The sequence below is a fragment of the Geotrypetes seraphini genome, chromosome 2 (genome assembly GCF_902459505.1).
Source record: "Geotrypetes seraphini chromosome 2, aGeoSer1.1, whole genome shotgun sequence".
NCBI lineage: Eukaryota > Metazoa > Chordata > Amphibia > Gymnophiona > Dermophiidae > Geotrypetes > Geotrypetes seraphini.
In genome coordinates this window covers 464,028,942-464,055,809 of record NC_047085.1, presented here as the reverse complement: position 1 = coordinate 464,055,809, position 26,868 = coordinate 464,028,942, and the positions used below count along the sequence as shown (strand labels likewise).

The 26,868-nt window shown below is 42.9% G+C and overlaps 1 protein-coding gene across 2 annotated transcripts in view; it reads right to left on the bottom strand.

Moving 5' to 3' along the window:
- The window catches only part of PTPRN2 (protein tyrosine phosphatase receptor type N2), a 1,585,109-nt gene that overhangs the window by 1,061,534 nt on the left and 496,707 nt on the right, over nt 1-26,868 (bottom strand). For both annotated transcript variants that reach the window (XM_033931599.1, XM_033931600.1), the window contains exon 9: nt 25,415-25,812. In XM_033931599.1, the coding sequence (XP_033787490.1) occupies nt 25,415-25,812 (398 nt within the window). The remainder of the gene's footprint in view (nt 1-25,414; nt 25,813-26,868) is intronic.

Genomic DNA, 26,868 nt, shown 5'->3' with positions numbered 1-26,868 from the left:
CCAAAGGAACTAATGGCACTGAGCTGAACTCTCACTAAAGTAATTTTTAATCCAGAATTAGATAGGTGTAGAAGATATTCTAGATCAACGGGAGAGGACAGGTAATCAGATTCAATTACACCAGACTGTAAAACAAAACCATTTGAAATTATAGTATTACTATGTGGAAGGCTTTCTAGAGACTTCAATGATGGCTGACTCTGGTATAGATAGTGTGTAGGCAGTTATTACTTGGGAGAAAGATACTATGCTGTGAGTGCTAATGAACGTAGATTGGAATGAAGAAGTGATTCCTCGTTCTGTCAGTAAGGTTGGAAAGATCTGAAGCGTGATGGGTTCCCTTTTGCTGAGTTGTAAGAGGATAGGGAACCATGGTTGACATAGCCATCTAAATTCTATTAGAATCATGGTGGTTTGTTCATGGTGAAGTTGGAGTAGAGATTTCAGTACAGGAAATACAGGGAAAGCATAAAGGAACTTGTTCCTCCAATTGAGGAGAGAGGCATCTGACTCCAGATAATTGGGAGTGTAGAGTCTGGAACAGAAGAGGAGTCTTGTGATTGTAGGGGAGAAGCAAAGAGATCCACTTCTGAGGTTCTCCATTGTGAAAAGATCTGATGTAAAGTGATGGAGTTGAGTGATCACTCATGCTGTTGTAGGAGTCTATTCAACTTGTTAGCTAAGGTAGATTGCTTTCAGGAAAATGTTGTGAGGAATTGCTCAGGACCAGATTTTGATCATTCCTTGTCAGAGTGGGTGAGACTCTGTACCTCCTTGTTTGTTCACTTAGTTCATGGCTACTTGATTGTCTGTCCGAATGAGTACTACTTGATTGAGGAGATGATCCTGAAATGTGTATAGAGCACTGCAAATTGCATGAAGCTTGAGGAAATTGATGTGTAGAGTTCTTTCTGGAGGACTCTAAGAGCCATGGGTATGAAGGTCGGTGAGGTGAGCTCCCCAGCCGAGCATGGAGGCATTGGTTGTCAATATCTTTTGTTGTGGTAGCATCTTGAATAGGAGACCCCTCGAGATATTGGTTGGCGATAACCACCATGGATTTCTTTGGTATGAGGAAATACTTTGAGTAGAACCCTCTTCCCCTCTCCTGCAGAGGAATTTATTCTATGACATTGAGCTGGAAGAGCTCCTGGCAAAGGAAGGTCTTTTGCTGGAAGTTGAAAAGAGACTCTTTTGGAGGGTAGTTCGGATGTTATTAGGGAACAATGTTGATAGTAATGGGTGAGTTGACCTCTTATGGGTAGAGTCTGAGGTGAAGGTTGAGAAACACTGACTATGCATTAGGAAGAGTGTGAGCCCACCGGGACAGATAGGGAAATATGTTTGAGTACCTGAATGTAAAACCACTTAGACAGTGGTATATAAATACTTAAATAAAATAAATATGCTCTCTAACATGAAGTCAAAAAGATTGCTGCTCTCTGGACTGAGGTGGTGCAGAAGTTTTCTGCTGTCTCTGTTGTATAGTTCATCTTTGAGTGATTGGTTGAGTGGATGCAGAAGGGTGGTGATACCTATGCCTTGAATAATAGGTGGAATGCTTGGAGTTATTTGAGTATTTCTTTGGCTGCTGAGGCTGATGAGATTTTGAGTAGGTTAAGGTTGTCATGCAATCAGAACGGCATTTGACATTTTGTATGGCCCCCCTCTATATGGTCTCCAAATAAATTGTTCCCTGTACAGGGTATGTTAGAGAGACAGTCTTGAACATTAGTGTCTAAATCTGAGATTCTTAGCCTTGCTTGTCTACACATGGCAATCGAAACTGCAGCGGTTCAAGATTTAATAGCAAATGTAGAGCGTATCATGTACTTTCCGGTCTCTAGAAGATCATGTGTTAGATTTTGAAAAGAGGGTAGATGTTCTGATGGAATGTATTGATCATACAGGGACATCTTTTAGATGAGAGACTTTATGCAGAACATCATGTAAAAGTTGTAGTTTAATATTCTGTTTACCAGCATAGAGCCTTGGAACACTATGTGGTCAAGTTTATCCAGAGTTCTACCTTCTCTCCTAATGGGGGTAGGGGAGGGGAACTGGCATAAGTTCTGGAACTGTTTGCTTTCTTTAAAGCAGACTCTAAAACCAAAGACTGGTGTTGAAGTTGTGGTCGATCAAATCCAGGGCATGATTGGATTCAATAAACAGAGTCCAACTTGCATGAAGCTACTAGGATAGAAAGTGGAGAATCACAGTTTTAAATAAGGTCTCCTTCATAAGATTGTGGAGAGGAACATTAATGCAGTCTTTGGGCTACTCCTTGTAGTTGGAGGCATCCATAAGCTTTGCTTAAGGCTCTGTCTCAGATTCCATGTTTATTGGGAGTACCTTGAGTTGGCGGTTTTTCCTTCAATGTCACAGACTCCTAGTGGCTTCAAGTGGTGCACTTGTCAAATGAATTTTATAAAGGACAGATTCTCTTGCAGTGACCTTTGACGAGGTAGTGGTGGAGATGGATCCAAAGGTATACTATTAAAACTCATCTGCTGATAGCTCTGGATAGTCAGCTGAAGAGCACATAGTCCTCAGCATCAAGTGTCAAGGAGATTGACGTGAAGAGCACTGAGGTGAATGCTGAGACAATTGTTGATGTAATAAAGAATGAGCAGAGGAGCATCGAGAATGGGACAATGAACTGCACCTCTTTGATAATGGTGCAGACCTTGATGCAGTTTCTCAATGTCATGGTGTCTGAGCTCGATACTTCGATGAAGGTCTTGGGCATTGCTCAAACTAAGTTGAGGCTAGGAGTGTGGAAGCAGAAACTGGCACAGAGTGTGTCTGCAGTAGCCTAGCTAGTTCTTTCTACAACAGCAAGAGAAGCTGCTCCTGCAGAGATAGCACTGGTACCGAAGTTGACAAGGGTACACAACATACTCCACCCCATGCAATTCGGCCTCAGAACCAACTTCAGCACAGACACTCTACTAGGCTCCTTTGATGACACAGCTAGACAACACTTCAGCACAGGAAAAAAAATGCTGCTCATACAACCGGTTCTGACCGCAGCATTTGACTGCAAATTTTGGACACAATAGGTATCACTGATAAGTTATACTCATGCTTTGAAGGATTCCTAAAATCCAGAACCTACAGAGTAAAGTCAGACAAAGAAAAATCAGAACCTTGGTCCAACCCCTGCGGTGTACCCCAAGGATCCCCACTATCCCCTACTCTCTTCAATCTCTATACTGCCTCCCTTGGTGCCTGCCTGGACAAACTAGGCCTAACCTCATATAGCTATGCAGACGACATCACCATTCTCATACCTTTTGATCAACCCAAGCCCTCTATGACAGACACACTACACCGAACACTAGAAACAGTAGCAACATGGATGAAAGATCATAAACTGAAGCTGAACCCAGACAAAACAAAATTCATCCTCCTCGAAAATAACAAAGTCCCAACCATAATCAATATAGAAATTAACTCAATCAATTACCCCATTCAACCCACCCTAAAACTACTATGAATGACGATAGATAGATGCTGCACCATGCAACCACAAATCAATAAAACAATACAGAAATCATTCGCAGTTATGAGAAACTTAAGACAAGTTCGAAAATTCTTTGATAAAACACAATTCCGGTTCTTAGTACAATCCCTAGTCCTAGGACTCTTAGACTATTGCAACAGTCTCTATCTCCCCTGCCCAGCAACAATGATAAAACAACTACAAACAATCCAAAACACAGCACTGAGACTTATATATTCATTGAGGAAACATGACCACATTACAGAGGAATACCTCAACTCATACTGGTTTCCAATTTCATCAAGAATACTATTTAAATTCTATTGTCTACTATTTAAAACCATAAATGGTGACAGTCCAACCTACCTGAACAACCGCCTCATCCAAACTACATCAACTAGACACAGGAATAACCACACTCCATCCACGCACCCTCCAATCAAAGAAGTTAAACGGAAAAAACTATATGATGGCCTCCTAGCCACACAAGCAGCAAAACTCGATAACCAAATCTCCAATCTACTAATTATGAACCCAGACTAGAAACCATTCAGAAAAGAAGTAAAGACGCTACTTTTCGAGAAATTCCTGCAAACGATTTAATACCACTAGCTCCTTCCCATTTCCCAATACCACTTCCCAATACCCCAAAGCAACCTCATCTACTCTTTATCTCTTCTATAAATTACAAGATATCTTCTTCTTGTAATACGTTTTTTGTAATCCGCCTTGAACCGCAAGGCAATGGCGGAATAGAAATCTCTAATGTAATGTACATTAGGTGCTGACTGTATTGGGTGTCGAGGCGTTGGGGACCTCGATGTCAAGGTACATCTCAGAGGAGACACCAACTGTAGAGAAGGCGAGCTGGCATCGGTGTGTCAATGACAATGATGCTTGAGTTGATGCTGAAGCAGGCTTGGAGGGGGAAAGGTGTTTATGCTTCTTAGCTTTCTTACAAGCTTCCCCCAAGGCAGGCAAAACTGATGTAGAAGAGGTGGAACATGCTGATTCCATCAGTGCCAGTGTCGATGCTAGAGTTGCTGGATTTTGAGTATCAGCATCAGAGTCTCCAGCTATTCTTGATGCAGATGAAGTTGACCCACAAAGTTTTTCATACTGTAACTTCCTGGCTTCTTCTGTAATTTAGATCAGAGCAGGCAAGAAATGTTTAGAACACAGGTACTAGACACATCAGTTATGCGAGTGTATACCTAAAATGGTCCTTTGGCACTAAGGGTACCACTTGAAAACACTAGGAGCCTTTGACAGTGAAGGAAAAACCTCTGGTGCAAGGTCAAAGGACTCTAAGGGTTCCTTTTACGAAGGCGCGTCAGCGGCTTTAGCGCGTGTGACTTTTTATCACGCGCTAACCCCTGTGCTAGCTGAAAAACTACTGCCTGCTCAAGAGGCGGCGGCAGCGGCTAGTGTGGCTGGCGGTTTAGTGCACGGTATTACACACATTAAACCGCTAACGCGCCTTCGTAAAAGGAGCCCTAAGTTCCAGGGAGGTCGAGTAGACAGTAAAAGCTTGACAATCCTACTATGTTATGTTACTATGAGAAAAATAAGGGTAAAATAAAAGAACAGGAAGGCACAAAAACATACAAGTTTGACACATTTAGAGAAACTCTAAGAATAGCCTCTCAGCTCTGTGGAAAACTGAAAACTGATGGTTCTGCGAGTTGACGTTGAGTGGGAAGACACATCTACATGTGCAGTATAGACGGCCTTACATTTTTAAAGTGACAGTGCACTTTTTGACTATCCATGCTGGGTTCTATGGATGACATCACCCACACGTGAGAATATGCTGCCTGCTTGTTTTCGGATAAACATATTTACAATATGTTTTGTATATTGATGTTCCAAGTGCATAACTTGGGAATGCATAACTTGGTAATGCAGAGCCAGAGTTGAAATACAGTGATACATTCCTACAGAGTAATTTTATATACAGATCACCTAGATTGGAAAATATCTTTATAGACAAGAATAAAACAAACAAACAGAACCTGCAAAAACTGCATACAGCAAAGGACTCACATGGTGGCCAAGTAGCAGCAACAAAGCATGAATACAGAAAAGCTTGATCCTTGAATTTTTCAATATTTGAACAAAAATAACAGAACAAAGAAAAGCAACCCTTACCCAAATCCTAGATGCTCACACTCCCTGGATAAACCCCCACTTCCCCCTTTCTCCACTGATAGATTACCAGGGTCTGTTTGAAAGCTTGCACTGTCTACATAATGTTGCCAGAAAGCATGATAATGTCTCTTCCCCAGTAATTCCAAATTTTCCAAATGTATTGAGAATTTACTATTCCACCCTTTGTACAAGAACAGCTGGGTAGATTACAATAAATGTATATAAAAAAAGGAGACTGGGGGAAACAAAAACAACACATGAAAATATAGAAGGGAGAGGAACTACAATTCTGTTCATGAAAGAAAGTGTTAATAAACAACTTGAAAAATTGAAGGTGAACAAAGCCATGGGAACAGATGGAATTCATCCCGGGATATTGAGGAAGTTCAGAGAGGTTCTGGTGAGTTATCTTAAAGATGTGTTCGATAAATCCTTGGAGATGAGAGTGATTCCATGGGACTGGAGAAGAGCAAATTTGGTCCCTCTTCACATAAGCGGTCACAGAGATGAAACGGGAAACTACAGGCCGGTAAGCCTCACTTCGGTTATGGGAAAAACAATGGAAACATTGCTGAAGGAAAGGATAGTGAATTTCCTAGAAGCTAATGGGTTACAAGATCTGAGGTAGCATGACTTTACTAAAGATAAATCGTGCCAAACAAATCTGATTGAATTCTTTGATTGGGCAAGGATTGAAGGCATGAGCTAGATGTAATTTACTTAAGATTTCAATAAGCCTTTGACATGGTTCCATTTAGGAGGTTCTTGCATAAACTTGAAGGGCTGAAGTTAGTACCCAAAGTGGTGAACTGGATTAGAAACTTGTTAAGGGTGGTAGTTAATGGAATTTGCTCAGAGGAAGGAAAGGTGAGTAGTGAAATGCCTCAAAGATCAGTGCTGAGGCCGATTCTGTTCAATATGTTTTGTTAGCGACATTGCTGAAGAGTGAGAAGGTAAGGTTTGTCTTTTTGTGGATAATACCAAGATGTGTAACAGAGTAGACACCTCAGAGGGAGTGGAAAACATGAAAAAGGATCTGCAAAAGTTAGAATTGTCTGATGTCTGGCAACTGAAATTCAATGCAAAGAAGTGCAGGGTGATGCATTTTGGGAGTAGAAATCTGAGAAAGCCATATGTGCTAGGAAGTGAGAGGCTAATAAGCATGGGTGGGGAGAAGGACGTTTAGGTGATAGTGACTGAGGATCTGAAGGTGACAAAACAGTGTGACAGGGCAGTGACTGTAGCAAGAATGATCCTAGGCTGTATAGAGAGAAAGAACCAGCAGAAGAAAAGAGGTGATGATGCCCCTGTACAGGTCACTGATGAGACGCCACTTAGAATATTCTGTTCAATTTTGGAGGCCATATCTGGAGAAAGATATAAGAAGACTTGAAGCGGCTCAGAGGAAGGCGATGAAGTTGGTAGGTGTTTTGTACCAAAAGCCACAGAAACATAGAAATATGATGGCAGAAAGGCCAAATGGCCCATCCAGTCTGCCTATCCGCAGCATTCACTATCTATTCTTCTCCCTAAGATATCTCACATGCTTGTCTCATACTTTCTTGAATTCAGACACTACTTCCACCGGGAGACTATTCCAAACATTTATCACCTTTTCTGTAAAAAAGTATTTCCTTAGATTACTCCTGAGCCTATCACCACTTAACTTTATCTCATGCCTTCTCATTCTGGAGCTTCCTTTCAAATGAAAATGAATTGCCTCATGAACATTTATGCCCCATAAATATTTAAACTTCTCTATTATATCTCCCTTCTCCCGTCTTTCCTCCAAAGTATACATATTGAGATCTCGAAGTCTGTCCCCATATGCCTTATAATGAAGACCACTGACCATTTTAGCAGCCTTCCTCTGGACCCACTCCATCCTGTTTATATCTTTTTGAAGGTGCGGTCTTCAAAATTGTATACAACATTCTAAATGAGATCACACCAGAGTCTTATGCAGGGGCATCAATACCTCCTTTTTCCTACTGGCCTAACCGCTCCCTAAGCATCCTAGCATCCTTCTAGCTTTTGACATCACCTTTTCAACCTGTTTGGCCACAATAAGATCATCATATACTATCACACCCAAGTTCCGCTCCTCTTTCATGCACAAATATTCTTCACCCCTTAAACTGTTCTGTTCCCTTGGGTTTTTGCAGCCCAAATGTGTGACCTTGCATTTCTAGCATTAAATCTTAGCTGCCAAATTTAAGCCATCCTTCCATATGTTATTCACACCATTAGAGGTGTACTGTATATTGCAGATTTTTTATATCATCCGCAAAGACATATGAGAAGAGACTGGAAGATTCTAGAGGAGAGGAAGGACAGGAGAGATATGATTCAGACATTCAAATACTTGAAAGGTATCAGTACAGAATCAAATCTTTTCCAGAGAAGGGAAAGAAGGTTGTGGGGTGGTAGACTTAGAAATAATTTTAGGAAATTCTTTTTCACAAAGTGGGTGGTGGATTCCTGGAATGACCTCCTGAGGGACATGATGGAGAGGAAAACAGTGATGGAATTCAAAAAAGTGTGGGATTAACAGAAATTGAAGAACTAAGGCTGAAATCCTATGAGCATCAGAACATTTACCTCACCAGCCTTTGCTAGCGCCATTTAGTAAAACTCAGTGTAAGTAAAAAAGTAGTTCCTAATTCTCTGGTTTGCTGTCTTAAAACTAAAAAAGCTTTCCACCTTTCTTGTGTTACTCTTGAAATGTCCAAGAAAACCCAGACTTTCTGTCCACAAAATAATTCTTGACAGTTACGAAAATATACTCGTAAGACATATCTTGCTCAAACACATAAGAGATTAATAAAGTTGCTCTTTCTCTAACCTCCACCATCTAATTCTCTCTAATTCCTACTGGAATGGCCAATAGGAAAAAGGAGGTATTGATGCACCTATATAAGACTCTGGTGAGGTCTCATTTAGAATATTGTGTACAATTCTGGAGACTGAACCTTTAAAAAGATATAAGCAGGATGGTGTCGGTCCAGAGGAAGGCTACTAAAATGGTCATAGTCTATGTCAAATGATGTATGGGAACAGACGCAAAGATCTCAATATGTATACCATGGAGGAAAGGCAGGAGAGGGGAGAAATGATAGGGTCATTTAAATATCTACATGGCATAAATGTGCATGAAGCGAGTCTGTTTCAATTGAAAGGAAACGCAAGAGGGCATGGAATGAAGTTAAGAGGTGAGAAACTCAGGAGTAATCTAAGAAAATGCTTTCTTTACAGAAAGGGTGGTAGATCCATAGAATAATCTCCCTATAGAGGTGGTGGAGACAAAGATTGTGTCTGAATTCAAGAAAGCACGAGACAGGCAAGTGGGATCTCTTAGGGAGAGGAGGAGATAGTGGATGCTGTGGATGTGCAGACTGGATGGGCCATTTGGCCTTTATATGCCGTCATGTTTCCGTGTTTCTATAATATAATTGTAGCAGCCAATGTTTAAATCAAATTTGCTAAAACAAAATATTACCCTGATATAGCTTAGTCGATCAGCTTTTATTGCTTGCCTTGTTTTGTGAGTTTTAAAACTTCCTGTGCACCTGTTACTCTTTTCATAAAATATCAGTTTTAACAATCCTAAATGCTTGCCCTGCAGAGAAAGCATAGTAATTCCAATTTTCTTGGCATCATTTATTAAGATGGCAGCTAATACTCTGCAACAGATGTATGCATAGATTTTTTTCTGATATATAAAATTAGAGACGAGGATTATAATTAGCACCAATAGAAACATTTTTTGTGGTTCTAAAACATGTGAGCTCCTTCTGCAATTTATCATTAATAACTGGATTTTTTGGTAATCTGTAATTTTCCATAATGCTTCTGAGCATCCAGATGAAATTCCATTAAACAGGTCCTCTACAGGGGCAAGATCAGACTGGGTTATGTTATCTACAAATGCTCCAGCTAAATCAGATCTAAGCTTGTGATCTAATCAAATGTCAAGTCTCCAGAAGGAATTATGATGGGATGAAAAGAAGTATAACCCACTAAGGTCAGATGGAAAAAGCTTCAAGTATCAAAGAAGCTGCAAATTATTCATATTCCTTTCTACATCATTTCTTTGGGGAGGGAGGGAGGAAGGAGAATGCTCAGAATTACTTGACTTATCTGAAGATATCTTTGGCCCATGTTGAGGTCACCTGCTAGGACTGTTTTTCACCGAGCGAAAAAAGCAACAGCTGAGGTTGCTTAATCAACAAAGACAGATTGATTAATTTACAGATCATAAATACAGCCCTAGAAACACAGATACAGCTTTCAGTTAGAGGTCTCCCACATTAATCTTTCAATTTATTTACTTAATTTTGTTCTAGTGAAAATGAAATTTTATATTTGATGTAAATAGGACAATAAAGCCTCTCCATGGCCTTGGCTGAGGCAAAATAATCTCACAGAAATATCTGTCCTTAAAATGAGACTCCTTTGCGTTCCTTTCTTGAATCATAATCATATCTGACTTTGTTCTGTGGAGACGAGAATTTAATTCTCCTCTCTGGAGGTCATTAAATCCCTTACATATTGCTTATTTAATCATAGCTAGTACAGGCCTTTTTGGCAAAGGGTAGTCCAGCTTCAATAATTTGATAAAAATAAACAATAAAACACAACAAAAAACCCATAGTTAATACAAATATTTCAAAGGAGATTTCTAATTAAGCTAAATGTATGTATTTTGGGGCCTGTTTACTAGGAGCCTGATAGTCAGCCAGCCGCAATCAGCATTATGCAGAGCCGGTTAAACTAAATCAAAACTAAAACTTGGATTTGTAATAATAATAATTTATTTTCTTGTATACCGCTCAACCAATAGTTCTGGGCGGTTCACAACAGGAGAATACTGCGACATTTCAGTACATGGTACAGTTTCATAGAACACTCTATTTATGTACAATCTAAAATTATATAATAAAAGTAATACAATTGTTAAAAACATTCAAGTACCATAATAAAAATTAAAACATACTATGACAATAAGAATAGAAACAGAAGACCTCATTAAAATATATCAAAATTAATATTCTTATTTGTCAAATAAATAGGTCTTTAGTGATTTTCTAAATATGAAGTAAGAATTAGATTAAACAATCATTGGACTTAGCCGGGACTTCATCTTCCCAGCTTGATACTCCAAAGTCCTGTCTAAAAAGGTCTTAAAGCGACAGGCCTTTGGAGACCGGGTAATCACCAAAAAAGGAGCTCGACTCGGTTAACAATAATTTTAAGAACACATAGAAAAAAAGGATGAAAAAAAAAACCCCAGTGAGGGAACATGTCAAAGAAAAACTAATAGGAATGATTTCCAAAATGATTTTCAAACAGGATTGTTTTTAAAGTTTTTCAAAATGATTGAAAGGAGCCTGGACCCCTTAGAGCACAGGTGTAAAACTCAAGGTCCATGGGCTGAATCTGGCCCGCTTGGCCATTTTATGCAGCTCGCAGTGCAATGCGGCGTTTTCATTGCCACCTACAGTGTTATCTTCTGGCCGGCTCCCTCCGCCTCACTGCCACAGTGCACAAAGCCACAGGCGGCGGCTCCTCTGCGGCTGAACCAGAATCCTTCTCTCTGACATTGCAACATCAGAGGAAAAGCTTCCAAATGAGGCATGGGATGAACGAGGAGTCGCCGCCCATGGCTTTGTGCACACTGCGGCAGTGAAGAAGAGGGAGCCAGCCAGAAGATAACTCCAGGGGCAGCAATGAAAACATGCATCACACAATGGGCCATATACAACGGCCAGGTGGGAGTCGGCCAGAAGGTAAGACACCCGCCGGAGGGAGGCACCTAGTTGAGGCACAGCATGGAGGGAGGGAGACAACAAAGGTAGGGGGAATGATTTTATTTTCAATTTAGTGATGGAACTGTGTCAATTATGAAAATTTACATCTGCTGTCTATATTTAGAAAGAAATGCATTTGTTTCTATTTCTCTGGAGTTGTACTGCATGTAGAGCAGGGGTGTCCAACCTGCAGCCCACGGGCTGCATGCGGCCCCGTGAAGTATTCTGTGCGGCCCAGCTCATGATGCAGTGTTTTCCTCTGCCAGCTCCCTCCTCCGTCTTGCTGCAGCGTTTGCTCAAAGTCACGAGCAGCAGATCCTATGTGCCTCTTGCGGCTGACCCGGAAGTGTTCCCTCTGACGTTGCGACATCGGAGGGAACATTTCCAGATCAGCTGCAGGAGGCACATGGAAGACGCTGCCTGCGACTTTGAGCAAACACTCCAGGCAGGACTTTTGCTCCAAGAGCCGTAACTTCAGCACCGCCTGCAACTTCAGCCAGATCCTGGTGAGCCCAGAGTGATTGATCATCAACGCGGCCACTGAGGAGGAGCTGATAATCCTGCCAGGGGTGAGCCGGCCCGGCGCAGCTGCAGGTGGCATGTGCGCCCATCGAGCCCTTCCCCTGCGTGCACAAGTGCTGACCCTTGCTGCGCGTGGCCACATGGAACCTATAGCGCTGCTCCATGGACAAGGCCAACAACTCAGTGCTCTGCATGACCCTGCTGGAGAACGGGTAAGGGATCAGCAATGTTAAGCAAATGCTTCACTTGGCCAAGAGGGGTAATTTGGGGGTGAATGCTGTGCTGCTGATGGGTGTGTGAGGGGGGCGGGGGAGAAATGCTGCTTCTGCACAGGGAAGGGAAGGGGGAAGAGAAATGCTGCTGCTGCACTCAACTGGGGAGAGAGAGAGGGAAGAAGGGAGAAGGAAAAGAGAAAGGAATGAGAGATGCCAAGTCCATGGGAGGGAGAGATGCCAGGGCAGGACAGGGGAGGGAAGGAGACAGATGCAGGCCAGGGGAAAGGAAGGAAGGAAGGAGAGAAAGGAATGAGAGGGGATGCCAGATAATGGAGGGGGAGAGGAAGGGGAAGTTGGAAGAAGAGGAGAGATGCCAGGGCATGGGGGAGGGAAGGGAAACTAAGGAGACAAATGCCAGACCAGAGGGAGAAGAAGTGCCAGAGAGGAGGTACCAGGGCATGGGGGGAGGGAAGGGAAGGAGATAGAGATGCCTGACCATAGGGTGCTGTGGTTAGGAAGGAAGGAAAGGAGAAGAAAGAGATGTCAGGGCATAGGGGAAGGGTGGAGTCAGAAAAATGGAGAGGGGTTGAAGCTGAAATTAATCATATACAAAGGAGAGAAGGGGCACAGGATAGACAGTTTATGGAAGGAGCATAGAAAGAGGGAAGATACCATATGGAACGGGGAGAGAGCGGACAGAAAATGGAAGGGGCAGAGAGAGAGAGGGCAGACGGTGGATGGAAGGGGCTGATGCTGCATGGAAGACAGAGAGAGGACAGATGCTGTCTAGAAAGAAGAGAGTGAGGATAAGATGATTAAAGCAAGGGGGATTTGTTCAGAGATGTGTATTTTTGGGGGGTGGGAGAGTATTAAAAGAAGTGCCAGATTGGGTGTGGGGGGAGAGCTTATGGGACCAGAAACAGAGGACAGAGAGAGATGGTAGACAATGGTCTGAAGGGAGAGAAGTTGGACCTGTGGTAGTGTGGAGGAAGAGGGAAAGAGATACTTGAAGGGAGAACTGTTGGGAAAAGAAAGAAAGAAATGGTGGACCAGGAGAAGGGAGGCAGGCAGGTAGGGGGAGAGATGGGATGGGGGCAGTTGGGAAGAGAAAGGGAGAGAAGTTGGATCTGGGGATGGGAGGGAGGGAGAAATATTAGGCTTGTAGATGGAAGGCAGAGAGATGCAGCATCTCTCTCTTTTTTCCCTCCATTTCATTGTTCAGCATCAAGTGGGGGAGGGAAGAAGAAAAACAGAAAAGAGAGGGAGCAAAATGTTGGACCATGGAGATAGAGGAGGAGAGATGGAGCCATGGAAGGGCAGGAGGGAAGAGAACTGGGATAAGATAATGCAAGGGGATGGAAAGAAAGGGACAGGGAATTATAGCCTGACCAGTAGAGAGAGGGAGGGGGGATTCTGAAAGTGGTGAGCCATGTGGATGAGGTCAAAATGGAAATGACAAGATGAGTGAGAGAGCAGTGAGTACAGTGGTAGAAATGTGGTAATGGGGAGTAGATAGAAGGGACTAGGAGGCTGGGAAAGGAGTGAGATGGAAAATGGGAGAGCTTGAAGATGGAGAATTGAGAGATAGCTGAACATTTAAAAAGAAGAAGGGTGAGAAAGAAGGCAAGATTTGAGTAGACTGAGGCAGAAAAGAAAAGTTAAGAAAGCTGAAAGGGAAAATTCAATACTTTGGAGACAGGCATAAGAAGGAAATGGAATGAGAGAAGAGGAGAAAAAAATGGACAGCAGACACTGGAAAGAGAATTACCGTAGTTGAAGATAGAGAAAAAACAGAAAGAGAAACTGGGACCAAGATGATGGAAAAACAAAATATCCAGACAAGGTAGAAAAAATAGTTTTATTTTGAATTTATTAACTGGAATATGTAAGCTCTGGGATATGTGCATCACAATTATTTTGTATTCAGTGGCTTAGTCATATACAGATAATTAGGGGAGGACTGAAGCCCATAATTAGTGGATGGGCACCAAAGTTTCTCCCTGCCTGAGTGCAATTTATAAATACTTGAGCTAGTGGGGATTCCCAAGCCCTGCCAACTGAAGACATTTTCCTCCAGTCTGGCAACTCAAAATCTCCAAGCTTTGCTGCCAATGGCAATATCCTCAAGCTGCCCCTGCTTTCATGCATGCATGAAAGCCAAAAGGCGGGAGGCAGGGAGGAAGGAAGGCAGCAGCTCTGCAATATTGCTGCCAGCTGCAGAACTTGGGGAGTTGGAGGGGGAGGAGGTGGCTGTCAGTTGGTGAGGCTTGGGGATCCCTACTAGCTACAGCAGGGGAAATATTCATTTTGAGGAAGCCTAAGCTCTTAGTGGGAGGCCCAAAAAGCAGTAATATTTACCCTGATTAAACAATCCTCCACGTGCGCTGCTGACAGCTGATTCAGCATCCTGCTCTGATAAGGCTCACCTCTGAAGAGGCTCACCGTAGCTGTAATACAAGTGAATGGGTGAACCAGGTGCGTGCATCCCTGTTCATCAGAATGGGGATGCGGAAGCCTGTGGCTGCTCCCACTGTCAGCGGTGTATGTCAGCGGTGTATGTGTACCAGTCAGGGTAAGTATTACTGCTTTTTTGGGTTCCTCTCCACAGTGTCCCTTTAATGAAGGTTTATTATTAGATACATACATCTTCTATATTAGTGATTGCAAATTTGGGACCTGCTCAACCATTTTTTGGCTCATCAGCTAGTATTAGTGCGGCAACCGAAAATTTTTTTTCGGCCATTGCGGCCCAGGGAAGCCAAAAGGTTGGACGCCCCTGATGTAGAGTCTTGAATCTTAGGGTTTTTTTTGTATTTATTAGTACTTTTAGTTTGTGGTCCCGTATTTGCATAGGGGTTATCTGTGTTCTGGTAGGAATGAATGTTGAGAAGCATACAGTGTGCTTTGTGTAGTTTCATTTTGTGGTTAACCATTATGTGTTGTTAATAAGATTATATTGTGTGTATATATGAAAAATGAATGGGAAAATGGTGTTACAATTAGTACTATTATGGGGGCGGGGTCTGGGGTGGAGGTAGGCATGGTCTGGCCTGCTTTGGATTTTGGCCCCTTAATGTGATTAAGTTTGACACCCCTTCCTTAGAGTAAGTGGCAAACCATTCCATAATTCCATTAATTTAAAAATAAAAGATTGGCTAAATTTCCGGACAGCTTTTATTCCCTTAAATGAGGGAAAGGAGAGTTTGAATCTTTGGGTACTTCTGGTGAGATGAGATATGATAAGCCTTTAACTATCTACGTGTTACTGCATAAGGACTGAACTGTGCTTTCTGAAGTCCTACATATGCAGTTAACCTGACCGGTTAAGTTCTAATACCAGCACTTAAATGGTCAAGTGCTGGCTCCACCTCTGAAATGCCCCTAAAATAGTCAGTTTTGAGTTCAGCATTAATTGGTTATTTTCAGCAGCACTAACTGGTTTGTGCCACTAAAAATGACTGGTTAACCCTAAACAGGTGATTTAACTTATCAGGAGCTACTTCCAGCCAGTTAAATTGAGTTTAATATTGGCCCCTGGGGGTTTAATGTGTGTTAAGGGCACTTCAACTGCATATAAGTGCAGAGGGAAGGAAAGGGCTATTCTGTAAGATAGCATGTAATTGGATGGAGGTGTAGACGTAGGTGGAGCATGGGCAGGACAGGGGCATACCTCCAATGTTTGTGTGTAATTTGATGAATATTGTAAGCTACACTTATGGTATGTTGCATTTTTGGCGCCCATTTATGTCTGCTATTAACCTGGTGCAAGTGGGAAAATTCTCAAAACCCACTGTGCCTTCAACGATGGCCGCTAAATCGGTTCCAGCCGGTTTAGCGTGGAATTATTCTACCAGCCAATTCTCAAAAGAGCTCACTGTGGTCTTTTCTGAGCTCACTGTCCTACCACGATCTGGCAGCCAATCAGGATGCACATTTTTAGAAAGAAAAAAAATCCCTGAGGCAGGATGCCTACACTGTAGGCATTTGTTGTAAGTCTAGGGAGATGGGGAGGGACACCTATCTTTGCTCAAGGCTTGGCATGGGTGTGGTTTCGCCTGGAAGTGGCCTTGGGTGAGTTTAAGTGGCCCTAGGCATCTCCCTAGAGCTGCAACAAATGCCTGAAATGTAGGCCAACAAAATTAATTTCAAAAGTTAGAAGTAGAAGTGGCCAGCTGAGCTGATCAATGCAAGTGAATCCCCAATCAGCTGAGTCAGCAGGACTTGCCTATCGGAGTATTAGGCAATGCCCACTGCATCCCCTATGGAAGGGGCCTTAACCATCTGGGCCAATCAGAGCCTTAGGTCCCTCCCGGGTGCATCCCAGGATGCACTGAAAAGGGGAAGGCCTGCCATTTTGAAAAGGCAGGCCTGCCGGCCAGAGAGACAGTAGGCATCCCTCTAGCCAGATTTTCTTCAAAAAGGTACAGGATGGGGGGAGTGTTGGGGTGGGTTTAAGGGTGTCGAGGGGGGATGTTGAGGTTTAGGGGGAATCGGGTGGGTGTTGAGGGTCGGTGGATATTGGGAGGGGGTTGAGGTTTGGGGGTGCTAGTGGTTGAGGGGTGTTGGGGGTTCAGGGGTAGTGTCGGGTGTTCAGTGAGGGTGTCGGCAAGAAGGAGTGGGCATCCCTCCTGCCAGTCTTCAATGGAGGTGGTGTTAGGTGTTCGGGGAGGTGTCGGAAGAAGGGAGTGGACATCCTTCCTGCTGGGCAACAATTGGGGGGAAGGGTGTCGGGGGTTCAGGAGGGTCGGCGGCAGGAGGGAATGGGCATCCCTCCTGCCAATTTCAGAGGGTACGTGTTAGGGGTACGCTGCTGCAGCCAGCTCAGCTGATCGCGGCAGAGATATTTTCCCCTCGATCAGCTGAGCTGGCAGGCTCTCCGAAGTGCAGCTTTGGGCAGGCCTGCTAGCTCAGCTGATAGGGGATTCCCTTGTCACGATCAACTGATGGCAGTGGATCCTTCAGCAAAGTTCAGTTTTTGGGCCTGTTCTTTTTAACAGTTTTGCAAGCGATTTTGCTACAGGGCTGTCAGGTACGATTTGCCTCTTTACGGATGATACCAAAATCTGCAAGTTATCCATCTACTCTATACCCCTGATGGTGTGGATAACTTGAAGACGGATCTAGCAAAGCTTGGCAGCTAAAATTTAATGCTAAGAAATGCAAGGCCATGCATTTGGGCTGCAAAAACCCAAGGGAACAGTAAAGTTTAGGGGGGTGAAGAACATTTGTGCATGAAAGAGGAGTGGGACTTGGGTGTGACAGCATGTTATCAGCCAAACAGGTTGAAAAGGCAACAGCAAAAGCTAAAAGGATACTAGGGTGCATAGGGAGAGGTATGGCCAGTAGAAAAAAGGAGGTATTGATGCCCCTGTATAAGACTTTGGTAAGACTTCATTTAGAATATTGTGTACAGTTCTGGAGACGGAACCTTCAAAAGGATGTAAACAGGATGGAGTGGGTCCAGAGGAAGGTTTTTGTCATAAGGCGTATGGGGACAGACTTAAAGATCTCAATATGTATACTTTGGAGGAAAAGGGAGATATGCTAGAGACGTTTAAATACCTATATGGCAGTCACTTTCAACTGAAAAGAAACTCCAGGGTGAGAGGACATGGGATGAAGACTCAAGGGGTGAAAGACTCAGGTGATAGATAGATTCACCTTTGAATTCCAAGGACCCAAAATCTAGAACGAACTCCCAAGCAGCTTGCCACATATTTCCATTTCAAGAAGGTACTGAAAACGTATCTATTCACTTCACTACACTGACCTGTTACAACATATTCATATGCATGAAGCCTATATCTGTATCATTCTAATATTACATAAGCCGCAATGATTTCTAGTCGATATTTGTGGGATACAAGAATCAGTATGGTATGGTAAGGTGTGATAATCTAAGGAAATACTTTTTACTGAAAGGGTGGTAGATGCATGGAATAGTCTCCCAGTAGAAGTGGTGGAGACAAAGACTGTGTCTGAATTCAAGAAAGCATGTGGGATATCTTAGGGAGAGGAATAGATAGTGGATACTGCGGATGGGCAGACTGGATGGGCCATTAGTCCTTTCTACCATCATATTTCTATGTTTTGTGTTTGTATCTTTTGGTGCAAAGCCCCCTATCAACTTCATCGCCTTCCTCTGAGCCGCTTCAAGTCTTCTTACTGTATTTTTCGGACCATAAGACGCACTGGACCATAAGACACTCCCACCTGTAGAGGAGGAAAAATCAAGAAAAAAAAATTTGGTTCAGAATTTTTTTCCTCTTGGTTTTTCCTTCTGTACACATAGGTACGTCTGGTGCTGGGAAGCACAAAGCCGCTCAAAGCCCGCAGCCCGAAATTGCCCGCAGCTGCCAGAAGCCTCCTGCAGCCGCAAGAAGCTGCCCGTAGCCTGAAACCGCCAGAAGCTGTCCGCAGCTGCCAAAGCCCACAGCCGCCCGAAGTCGCCCACAGCCCCTAGTACATTTTTTAGTGGCGGTGGTCCAGCACGGTCTCCTGGACAGCTGCCTGTGTCTTAGAAGAGCGACACAGAATGCAGGAGCACGACCTTTGCACTTCCTGCCTGGTCCTGCGCTGCTCTGTGATTGGCTGCAGTCAGTAACTGACTGCAGCCAATCACAGAGAAGTGCAACCAGGCAGGAAGTGCAATGGTTGCACTCCTGCATTCTGCGTCACTTTTCTAAGACACAGGCAGCTGTCGGTATTGGGAGGTAGGCAGGTATCGGGGGAGTGCGTAGTGTATTCGGTCCATAAGAAGCACCCCCTTTTCCACCCCCTTTTTGGGGGTGGAAAAATGTGTCTTATGGTCCGAAAAATACGGTATATCTTTCCCTAGATGTGGTCTCCAAACTTAACATGTAATTAAACTCCAGAATTTATTGCTAGAGAATGTGGTAAAAACAGCTTAGCAGGGTTTAAAAAAAGGTTTAGTTTTCTAAAAAAAAATATCCTTCAGCCATTATTAATACAGAGTACAGACTTAGGAAAATTCACTACTTATTTCTAGGCTAAGCAGCATAAAATCTGTTTTACTCTTTTGGGATCTTGCCAGGTACTTGTGATATGGATTGGCCACAGTCGGAAACAGGATAATGGGCTTGATAGACTTTCGGTCTGTCCCAGTATGGCAACGCTTATGTTTTTATAGAAGTTGGTGTAATACAATTTTGATCACATAGAATTCCTTAGAAATAAAAATGTCCTAAAAGGCTAATTACATCTTTGCAAGCACACCTACAGCTAGCAGAGAAAGTATCCCATTCTGAGTGATTTCTCTCCTTAATGAAATGCAAAGCAATACACCTGCGAGGATTTCCCAGACAATTGCCTATACTGAAACGGTCATTTCTTTCCTGAGATTAGCTTTGATGGATAATATGGGTTGGTATGGATTGCACTGCTCTAAGCTTCTGAAAGGTCACTAAACAAACAGCATGAGTGACCTATTGTTCATTCTGTTGACAGCTAGGCTGCGATTTCGGCAAGTCTTTAAACCCTCAATTTGTAAAACTTTACAGGAATATATATTCCTTTCATCTTTGTAGTGCAATTAAAAGCATGTATCTCAGAAGTTTGGTTCAGTAGTCCTAGCTAACTCTTTCGGTTGCACATGTAAAGCCATAGAAGCAGATGACCTAATGTCAAATTAAAATACACAAAAAAAAAAGCCTGCGGAAGAGATGTCCACAATGCCAGCATTTATTCAATCAAAAGATGTAGAATCACTTGGCAAAATCAGAATCCACATATGCTTTGGAAGTTGGAAGTGCTCTGAGTATTTCTTTCTCGCCACTGCGGCGTCAAAGCCTGAATAATCTCACATTCACAGGACTAGGATTTCTCTGCTTTTTTATGTGGATCCACGTTGGCATTTTTTTTTTTTTTTAATCGGATATTTCTGGACCCCTGAGGAAGACAGTTTAGTCGAAACATGGACTGCTATTGGGTCCCCAAATTCCAAAGCATATTTGGATTCTGATTTTGTCAAGTGCTTCTACATCATTTGATTGACTGAATAAACGCTGGCATCACAGACATCACTTCCGCAGTCTTTTTATTGTGTTTTGCTTCATTGGATTCACTGCGGACTTGGGTTTGGTTTTTGACTAATGTCAAATGAATCACCTCTGACATCCATCAGCAATACTAGTGAATGCTGATAAAAACTTCTGCACACGTCCCCTGTAGAACACAGAAAGGTGGTGTATCAAATGCATGACAAAAAAATTGCACTTACAGAGGCAGCTTCGATCCTAGGATCCTGAGTAGTAGACATAAGACATAAAAATAGCCATACTGGTTCAAACCAATAACCATCTAGCCCAGTATCCTTTTTCCACAGTAGACAATCCAGGTCACATGTACCTGGCAAAAAAACCAAATTGTAGCAACATTCCATGCTGTCGATCCCAGGGCAAGTAGTGGCTTCCCCCATCTCTGTCTATTATGATAGAATACGCTGAATTCTAAAAGTAAAGATACAGAAAATGCAGCACTCGTCAATGAGGTCTTACAGGGGACTTGCCTGCATACATAAGCACTTGCTAATAAACAGTTATTTAATTAATTACTTAATTAATTTGTGAAATGGGGTGTCCTCAGTGTGAAGGGTCAGTGAAGGAAGAGAATTCTCCAGCGCTTAACACAACTGGGAGTTAAAAACCCACGTACTCGCACACCATCACTGGACACCTCATGTGTGCTCAAAACAATTAATGAGTGTTCAAAATAAACAGTGATATTTAAAATCTATAAATCACACAAGTGCATCTGTAAGGTAGGGAGTCCAGCTGAAAGAACCCCCCAGCCAACTCCTAACAAAACCTCAGCACTTAGCTTAAAAATTCATCCATTGGTCTAGTAGTAAGGCGAAGAGAGCATTATTCCTGCATGGCCTCATAACCAGGTCCAACCAAGCCTGGTTTCTGGGACTTGAATTGTCCCTTCCTCAGGGACCCATTGCCAATCAGAGAGGAGAAAAATTAAAAAACACCGCCAGAACCGGCAGGCAGTTGATATCGCAGAGCAGGCTGAGAGGAGGGCCTGCTGGTTCTGGTGGTGTTTTTTATTTTTCTCCTCTCTGATTGGCAATGGGCACCTGAGGAAGGGACACCGGCACTTAAGTTATTCACCCCCTAAACTGTACCGTTCCTTTGGGCTTTTGTAATCCAAATACATAACCTTGCATTTCTTAGCATTACATTTTAGCTGCCAAATTTCAGACCATTCTTCAAGCTTCGCCAGGTTTTTCTTCATGTTATTCACACCATCGTGGGTGTCTACTCTATTGCAGATTTTGGTATCATCCGCAAAGAGGCAAATCTTACCTGACAGCCCGGCAGCAATATTGTTTATAAAAATGTTAAAAAGAATAGGCCCAAGAACAGAACCTTGCGAGACACCACTGGTAACATCCCTTTCCTCAGAGCAATCTGCATTGATCACTACCCTCTATCATCTTCCACTCAACCAGATCTTGACCCAGCCTGTCACTTTGGGACCCATCCCAAGGGCACTCAGTTTATTTATTAAACGTCTGTGTGGAACACTGTCAAAGGCTTTGCTAAAATCTAAATACACCACATCCTCTATCTAATTCTCTGGTCACCCAGTCAAAGAAATTGATCAGATTTGTCTGATAAGACCTACCTCTATTGAATCCATGTTGCCTCCCGTCCTGTAATCCACAAGATTCCAGAAACATCGCCATTCTCTATTTTAAAAGTGTTTCCATTAATTTGCTTACCACAGAAATTATATTTACCGGCCTGTAATTTCCTACTTCTTCCTTACTTCCACTTTTGTGGAGAGGGACCACATCCACCCTTCTCCAGTTATCCGGTACCACTCCCGACTCTAGAGACTCATTGAAAAGGTCAGTCAGTAGAGCCACTAGAACTTCCCTCAGCACCCTCGGATGTACACCCTCCTGCCCCATCGCTTTGTCTATTTTTATTTTAGCTACCTCCTCACAAACACAACCCTCTGAAAATTGATCAGGGTCTACCACGCCTCCATCCCTATTCATGTTTGTTTTCTGTGGTCCCGTTCCCTGCGCTACAACCATGAACACAAACCAGAAATATTTGTTAAGCAATTCAGCCATTTTTTTATCAACTTCTACATATTTCTCCCCTTCACCTTTGAGTTTCACAATGCCACTTTTTCCTATCACTAATATATCTAAAAAATGTCTTGTCTCCCCATTTTACTGTGTCAGCTATTTTTTCTTCCATTTGCATCTGCTTTTCCGACTACACGACAAGCCTCTCTTAACTTTTCCAGATATTTTTGCCTGTCCTTTTCTTTCTGTGATCCTTTGTAGTTTATGAAAGCTAACCTCTTATTCCTTACCTTCTCAGCTACTACTTTTGAGAATCAAAGCAGCTTTCTTTTACTTTGCGTATGAATAAACAGAGAAAAAGGACCCTTTTGGAAGTGGAGAAGAGACTACCTTGATCTTTGTTGTACAAGGGATGTTTGGACAGACTGAGAGTGTTCTCGACTGAGACTATAAGAGGACTAATTATATGACTCTCAGGGAAAGAAGACAGATGAGATGACTTGATGACCTGATCTGCATACTCATTTGCATTTGAGAGAACAGAGAAAAATGACACTTTTGGAAGTGGAGAAGAGACTACCCTGATCTTTGTTGTACAAGGGACATTCAGACAGACTGTGAGTGGCCTCACCCTGAGAATATGAGAGGGCTACTTATGACTCTCATGGAAAGAAGACAAATGAGATGACTTGATGAACTGATCTTCATACTCATTTGCATATGAGTGAACAGAGAAAAAGGACCCTTTGTAAGTGGAGAAGAGACTCTTAATGAATTGTTTTGAGCATAAGGGCTAACTAAGGGGGATTTCCTACCCTGATCTTTGTTGTGCAAGGGACGTTCAGACAGAATGAGAGTGGTCTCACACTGAGAATATGAGATGGCTACTTATTTGACTGTCAGGGAAAGAAGACAGAGACTCTGAGTTCTTGGCAACAAGAACTCCATGTGTGACCCCTGCAGAGATACATGTTGGTCTTTAGTCTAAGCCTTGGTAAGCCTACCTGTTGTGGCCAGGGTCTGACCAAGGACAAACCTACTCCTTGTGGCCAGAGCATGGCCAAGGGCCTTGCAACTTATGGTGATCAGAATCCAGCAGGACTAGTGTATCATAGTAAACTGTGGTGACCAGAGAGCTGGCTAACTGATGACAGTTAATTAACTGAGCAGTGCCATTCAATATGGGCAAGCATAATAGCCATTTTGGAACCAAGATGCACAGGAATGAAGTTGATAAGTTGCCAAGAATTGTGCAAGTGCTGGCAATATTTTGTGTTGGCATGTAAAAAGTAATGCTCAATTCACCTGCCCTTCCAGTATTAGTCGGCACACTTCCAGCGTTCTCTCAGCCTTCTAAACCATCAATCCTGATGAAATTCATTCCCCATCTCACAGCAAGGCCCAGAGTCCCCTCCCACAACTCTGACTAGGCAAAACTCTCCTTCAAGCCTCTCCCAGGTCCAGCCTCCACAATCTCTCCTCCAATCAAAACAGCCCCCCTCCCCCCAGCCTACCTAAATACTCTGGTGGTCCATCAGGGTGATGGGGACAGGGGTAAACCCCACTGGATCCTACCATTAGTGGCTGCCTCTATAAAATGGCTATCATGACCTCTTATGGCAGCCTTGTAATATCACTGAAATACTATAAGCCTGTTTCTAGAGATAATGATAGCCATTTTGTAAAAACTGCTGCTAGGAGTAGTAGCAAGTGGTGCACCATTAAAAAAAAATGCTTACAGGCTGAATATTAACCTGTGAATGTTTACATATAGCCAAATGGAATGAAGATTAGACTATTTTTGATAACTCAATTAGAAGTGCTTGTGAGAATTGACTTTGGGAGACCACATAAAATATGCACAGACAAATAGGCCCTGAAGCCAGTTTTCCTCCCTCTCCTAGGACCCACCTTCTTTTGCTGGTTCCTGCAGAGCAGGAGAAAGACTGGCTTCAGGATCCCACTTCTGCTATATATCTATATCAAAACGTCGATCGCAATCCACCAGTAGATCACAAAGGCAACGCGAGTCCGATAGACTCACATTGCCTTTGCGTTCTGTTCTCCCTGCTTCCCCGACGCCAGGCCAGGCCCAAAACTCCTCCCCCCCCCAACATCAATTCTGACATCGGAGAGGAAGTTCAGGACCAGTCAATCGCTGCCTGGATGGCCTGGAACTTCCTCTCTGATGTCAGAATTGGCATCGAGGAGGGGGGGGGAAGGTTTGTGGGCTCAGCGCTTGTATGCGCCTGGCCTGGCGTCAGGAAAGCAGGGAGAAATCGGCGGTGGTGGCTTGGGGGGGAAGCAGCGAGAGAGAATGAAAGACAGACAGAAAGAAAGAAAGAAAGAAAGGGGCATGGAAAGAGAAAAAAAAAGACAGATGGAAAGAAAGGGGGCAGGGAGAGAGAAAGAAAGACAAAGAAAGAAAGAAAGGAGGCAGGGAGAGAGAGAGAGAAAGAAAGAAAGGGGAGGGGGCAGGGAGGGAGGAAAGAAAAGCTGGACTCATGGAGGGACAGAGAGAGATGTTGGTTGGGGAATGGAATGAGGTCTGGAGGAGAGAAAGCATGCAGGAGGCAGAAAGAAAGAAATATTGGATTTACAGTCAGAAGAAGGAAGTGTAACCAGAGACCCATGAAATCACCAGACAGCAAAGGTAGGAAAAATGATTTTATTTTAAATTTAGCGATCAAAATGTGTCCATTTTGAGAATTTATATCTGTTGTCTATATTTTGCACTATGGCCCCCCTTTTACTAAACTGTGATAGCGTTTTTTAGTACAGGAAGCCTATGAGCGTCGGGAGCAGCGTGGGGCATTCAGCGCAGCTCCCTGTGCTAAAAACCATTATCACGGTTTAGTAAAAGGGGAGGGGGTATATTTGTCTATTTTTGTATAGTTGTTACTGAGGTGACATTGCATATTGCCTTGATCTCTTCGAAAAAAAACCACGAATATAAATGATAATTAACATTTTCTCTGCATACAGTGTGCTTTGTGTTATTTAAAAATTTTATTGTTGGTAGATCATTTTGACTTGGTCATTTTAAAAATAGCTCGCAAGCCAAAAAAGTGTGGGCACCCCTGATCTATATCAGATGACATTTTACTTATTTCCATTAAAAAAGCATTACAGATTCATTACTTACTCTTTGTTAGTCACAATGTAGCCATATTCATTATTGTTAGAGGATTTCACTTCCAATTGAAGACCTTCACCCTTCCCTCTCTGAGTCTCCTTATAGCCACTTTCATCTTCATTCAATGTCCCCTCTATCCAGTACTGCAGTTTTTCCAGCTCTTTGGAGTCAAGTTCGGAACTCATTTTCTTTTTGACTGTCAGTTCTCTTGGGAAGGTTTCACTTTTGACATTTTCTATCCCCACCTTTTCATCTTCCGCTGATGACAATGACAAAGCCAGGGAATCCTTTGATTTCTTGGGTTCCGCATTGAAGAACTCATCAGCCATAAGATCCTCTGCTCCTGATTTCTCGTCTGCTGCATTTTGATTCAAAGAGTCTTCCATTTCTCCACCCAAACCTTTCTCCTGTGATAAAACAACCTTGTCTTTTGTAAAAAATTAACACAAGGTTATAACCCTGCCTGCTACCTACAAATTTAGGGCCCTACAGTCATAAAATATATTTACCATCATAATGCAAAGAGCTTGGAACTGAAGCCACGATCATTTATTTTATTTTGGATTTAGAAAGTGCTTATAAGCCAAAGACATGTAGCCTGAAAATAACTGTCCCAATTTGTCAAAAGAAGGGGGCCACCAACTGACTAAAGAATAGAAATTCTGTTCTTTCTGCCAAATACAGTATCTGATTGTATATCCAATTAGAATGTTTGACCACAGCACATAACCGCAGGCTTTATTATTTTCATATAACAAATAAAGGTCCTTCTAGAAGTGGCGTACCTAAGGTATGTGACACCCAGGGCCGATAATTCCCACCCCAATATAAAAATATTTTTATTAACATCCCCCCCCACACCACTGCCTGAGGAAGAGGATTTTGGTCTCCAAAAGTTAGTAAAAAAATGAATTAAAATTAGTCTAATAAAAAGATTACTTTATTTCCATTTTCTATTTATAAATGTTTATCAGTACAACTATAATATTACTTTAAAGTAACAACAAAAAAAAAAATCTTTTTTCTACCTTTTCTTATCTCTGGTTTCTGCCTTCCTCATCTTTTCTTCACTCTCCATTCCATCCAGCATCCATCCTCTTTTTCTGTCCTTTTCATTTTTCTTTTTCTGTCTCCACTCCCTCCCCCATTCTCTGGCATCTCTCCCTTCTCCTATCCTTCCCACCCCAACTCACCCCATGGTCTGTTATCTGCTTCCCTTTCCCCATGCCCTGGGATCTCTCTCCTCCTTCCACCCTCCATGCTCTGGCATCTCCTTTCCTTCCTTTCCCTCCCTCTCCTTCCTTCCCAATGGTCTGGCATCTCAATCTCCTTCCCTCCCCCCATGCTCTGTAATCTCTCTCCTCTCCTCCTATTCCATCTCCCCCTCCCTCTCCATGCTATGGCATCTCTTTTCCTTCCTTTTTCTCCCTCCCTACCTTCCCAATTGTCTGGCATCTGTCTCC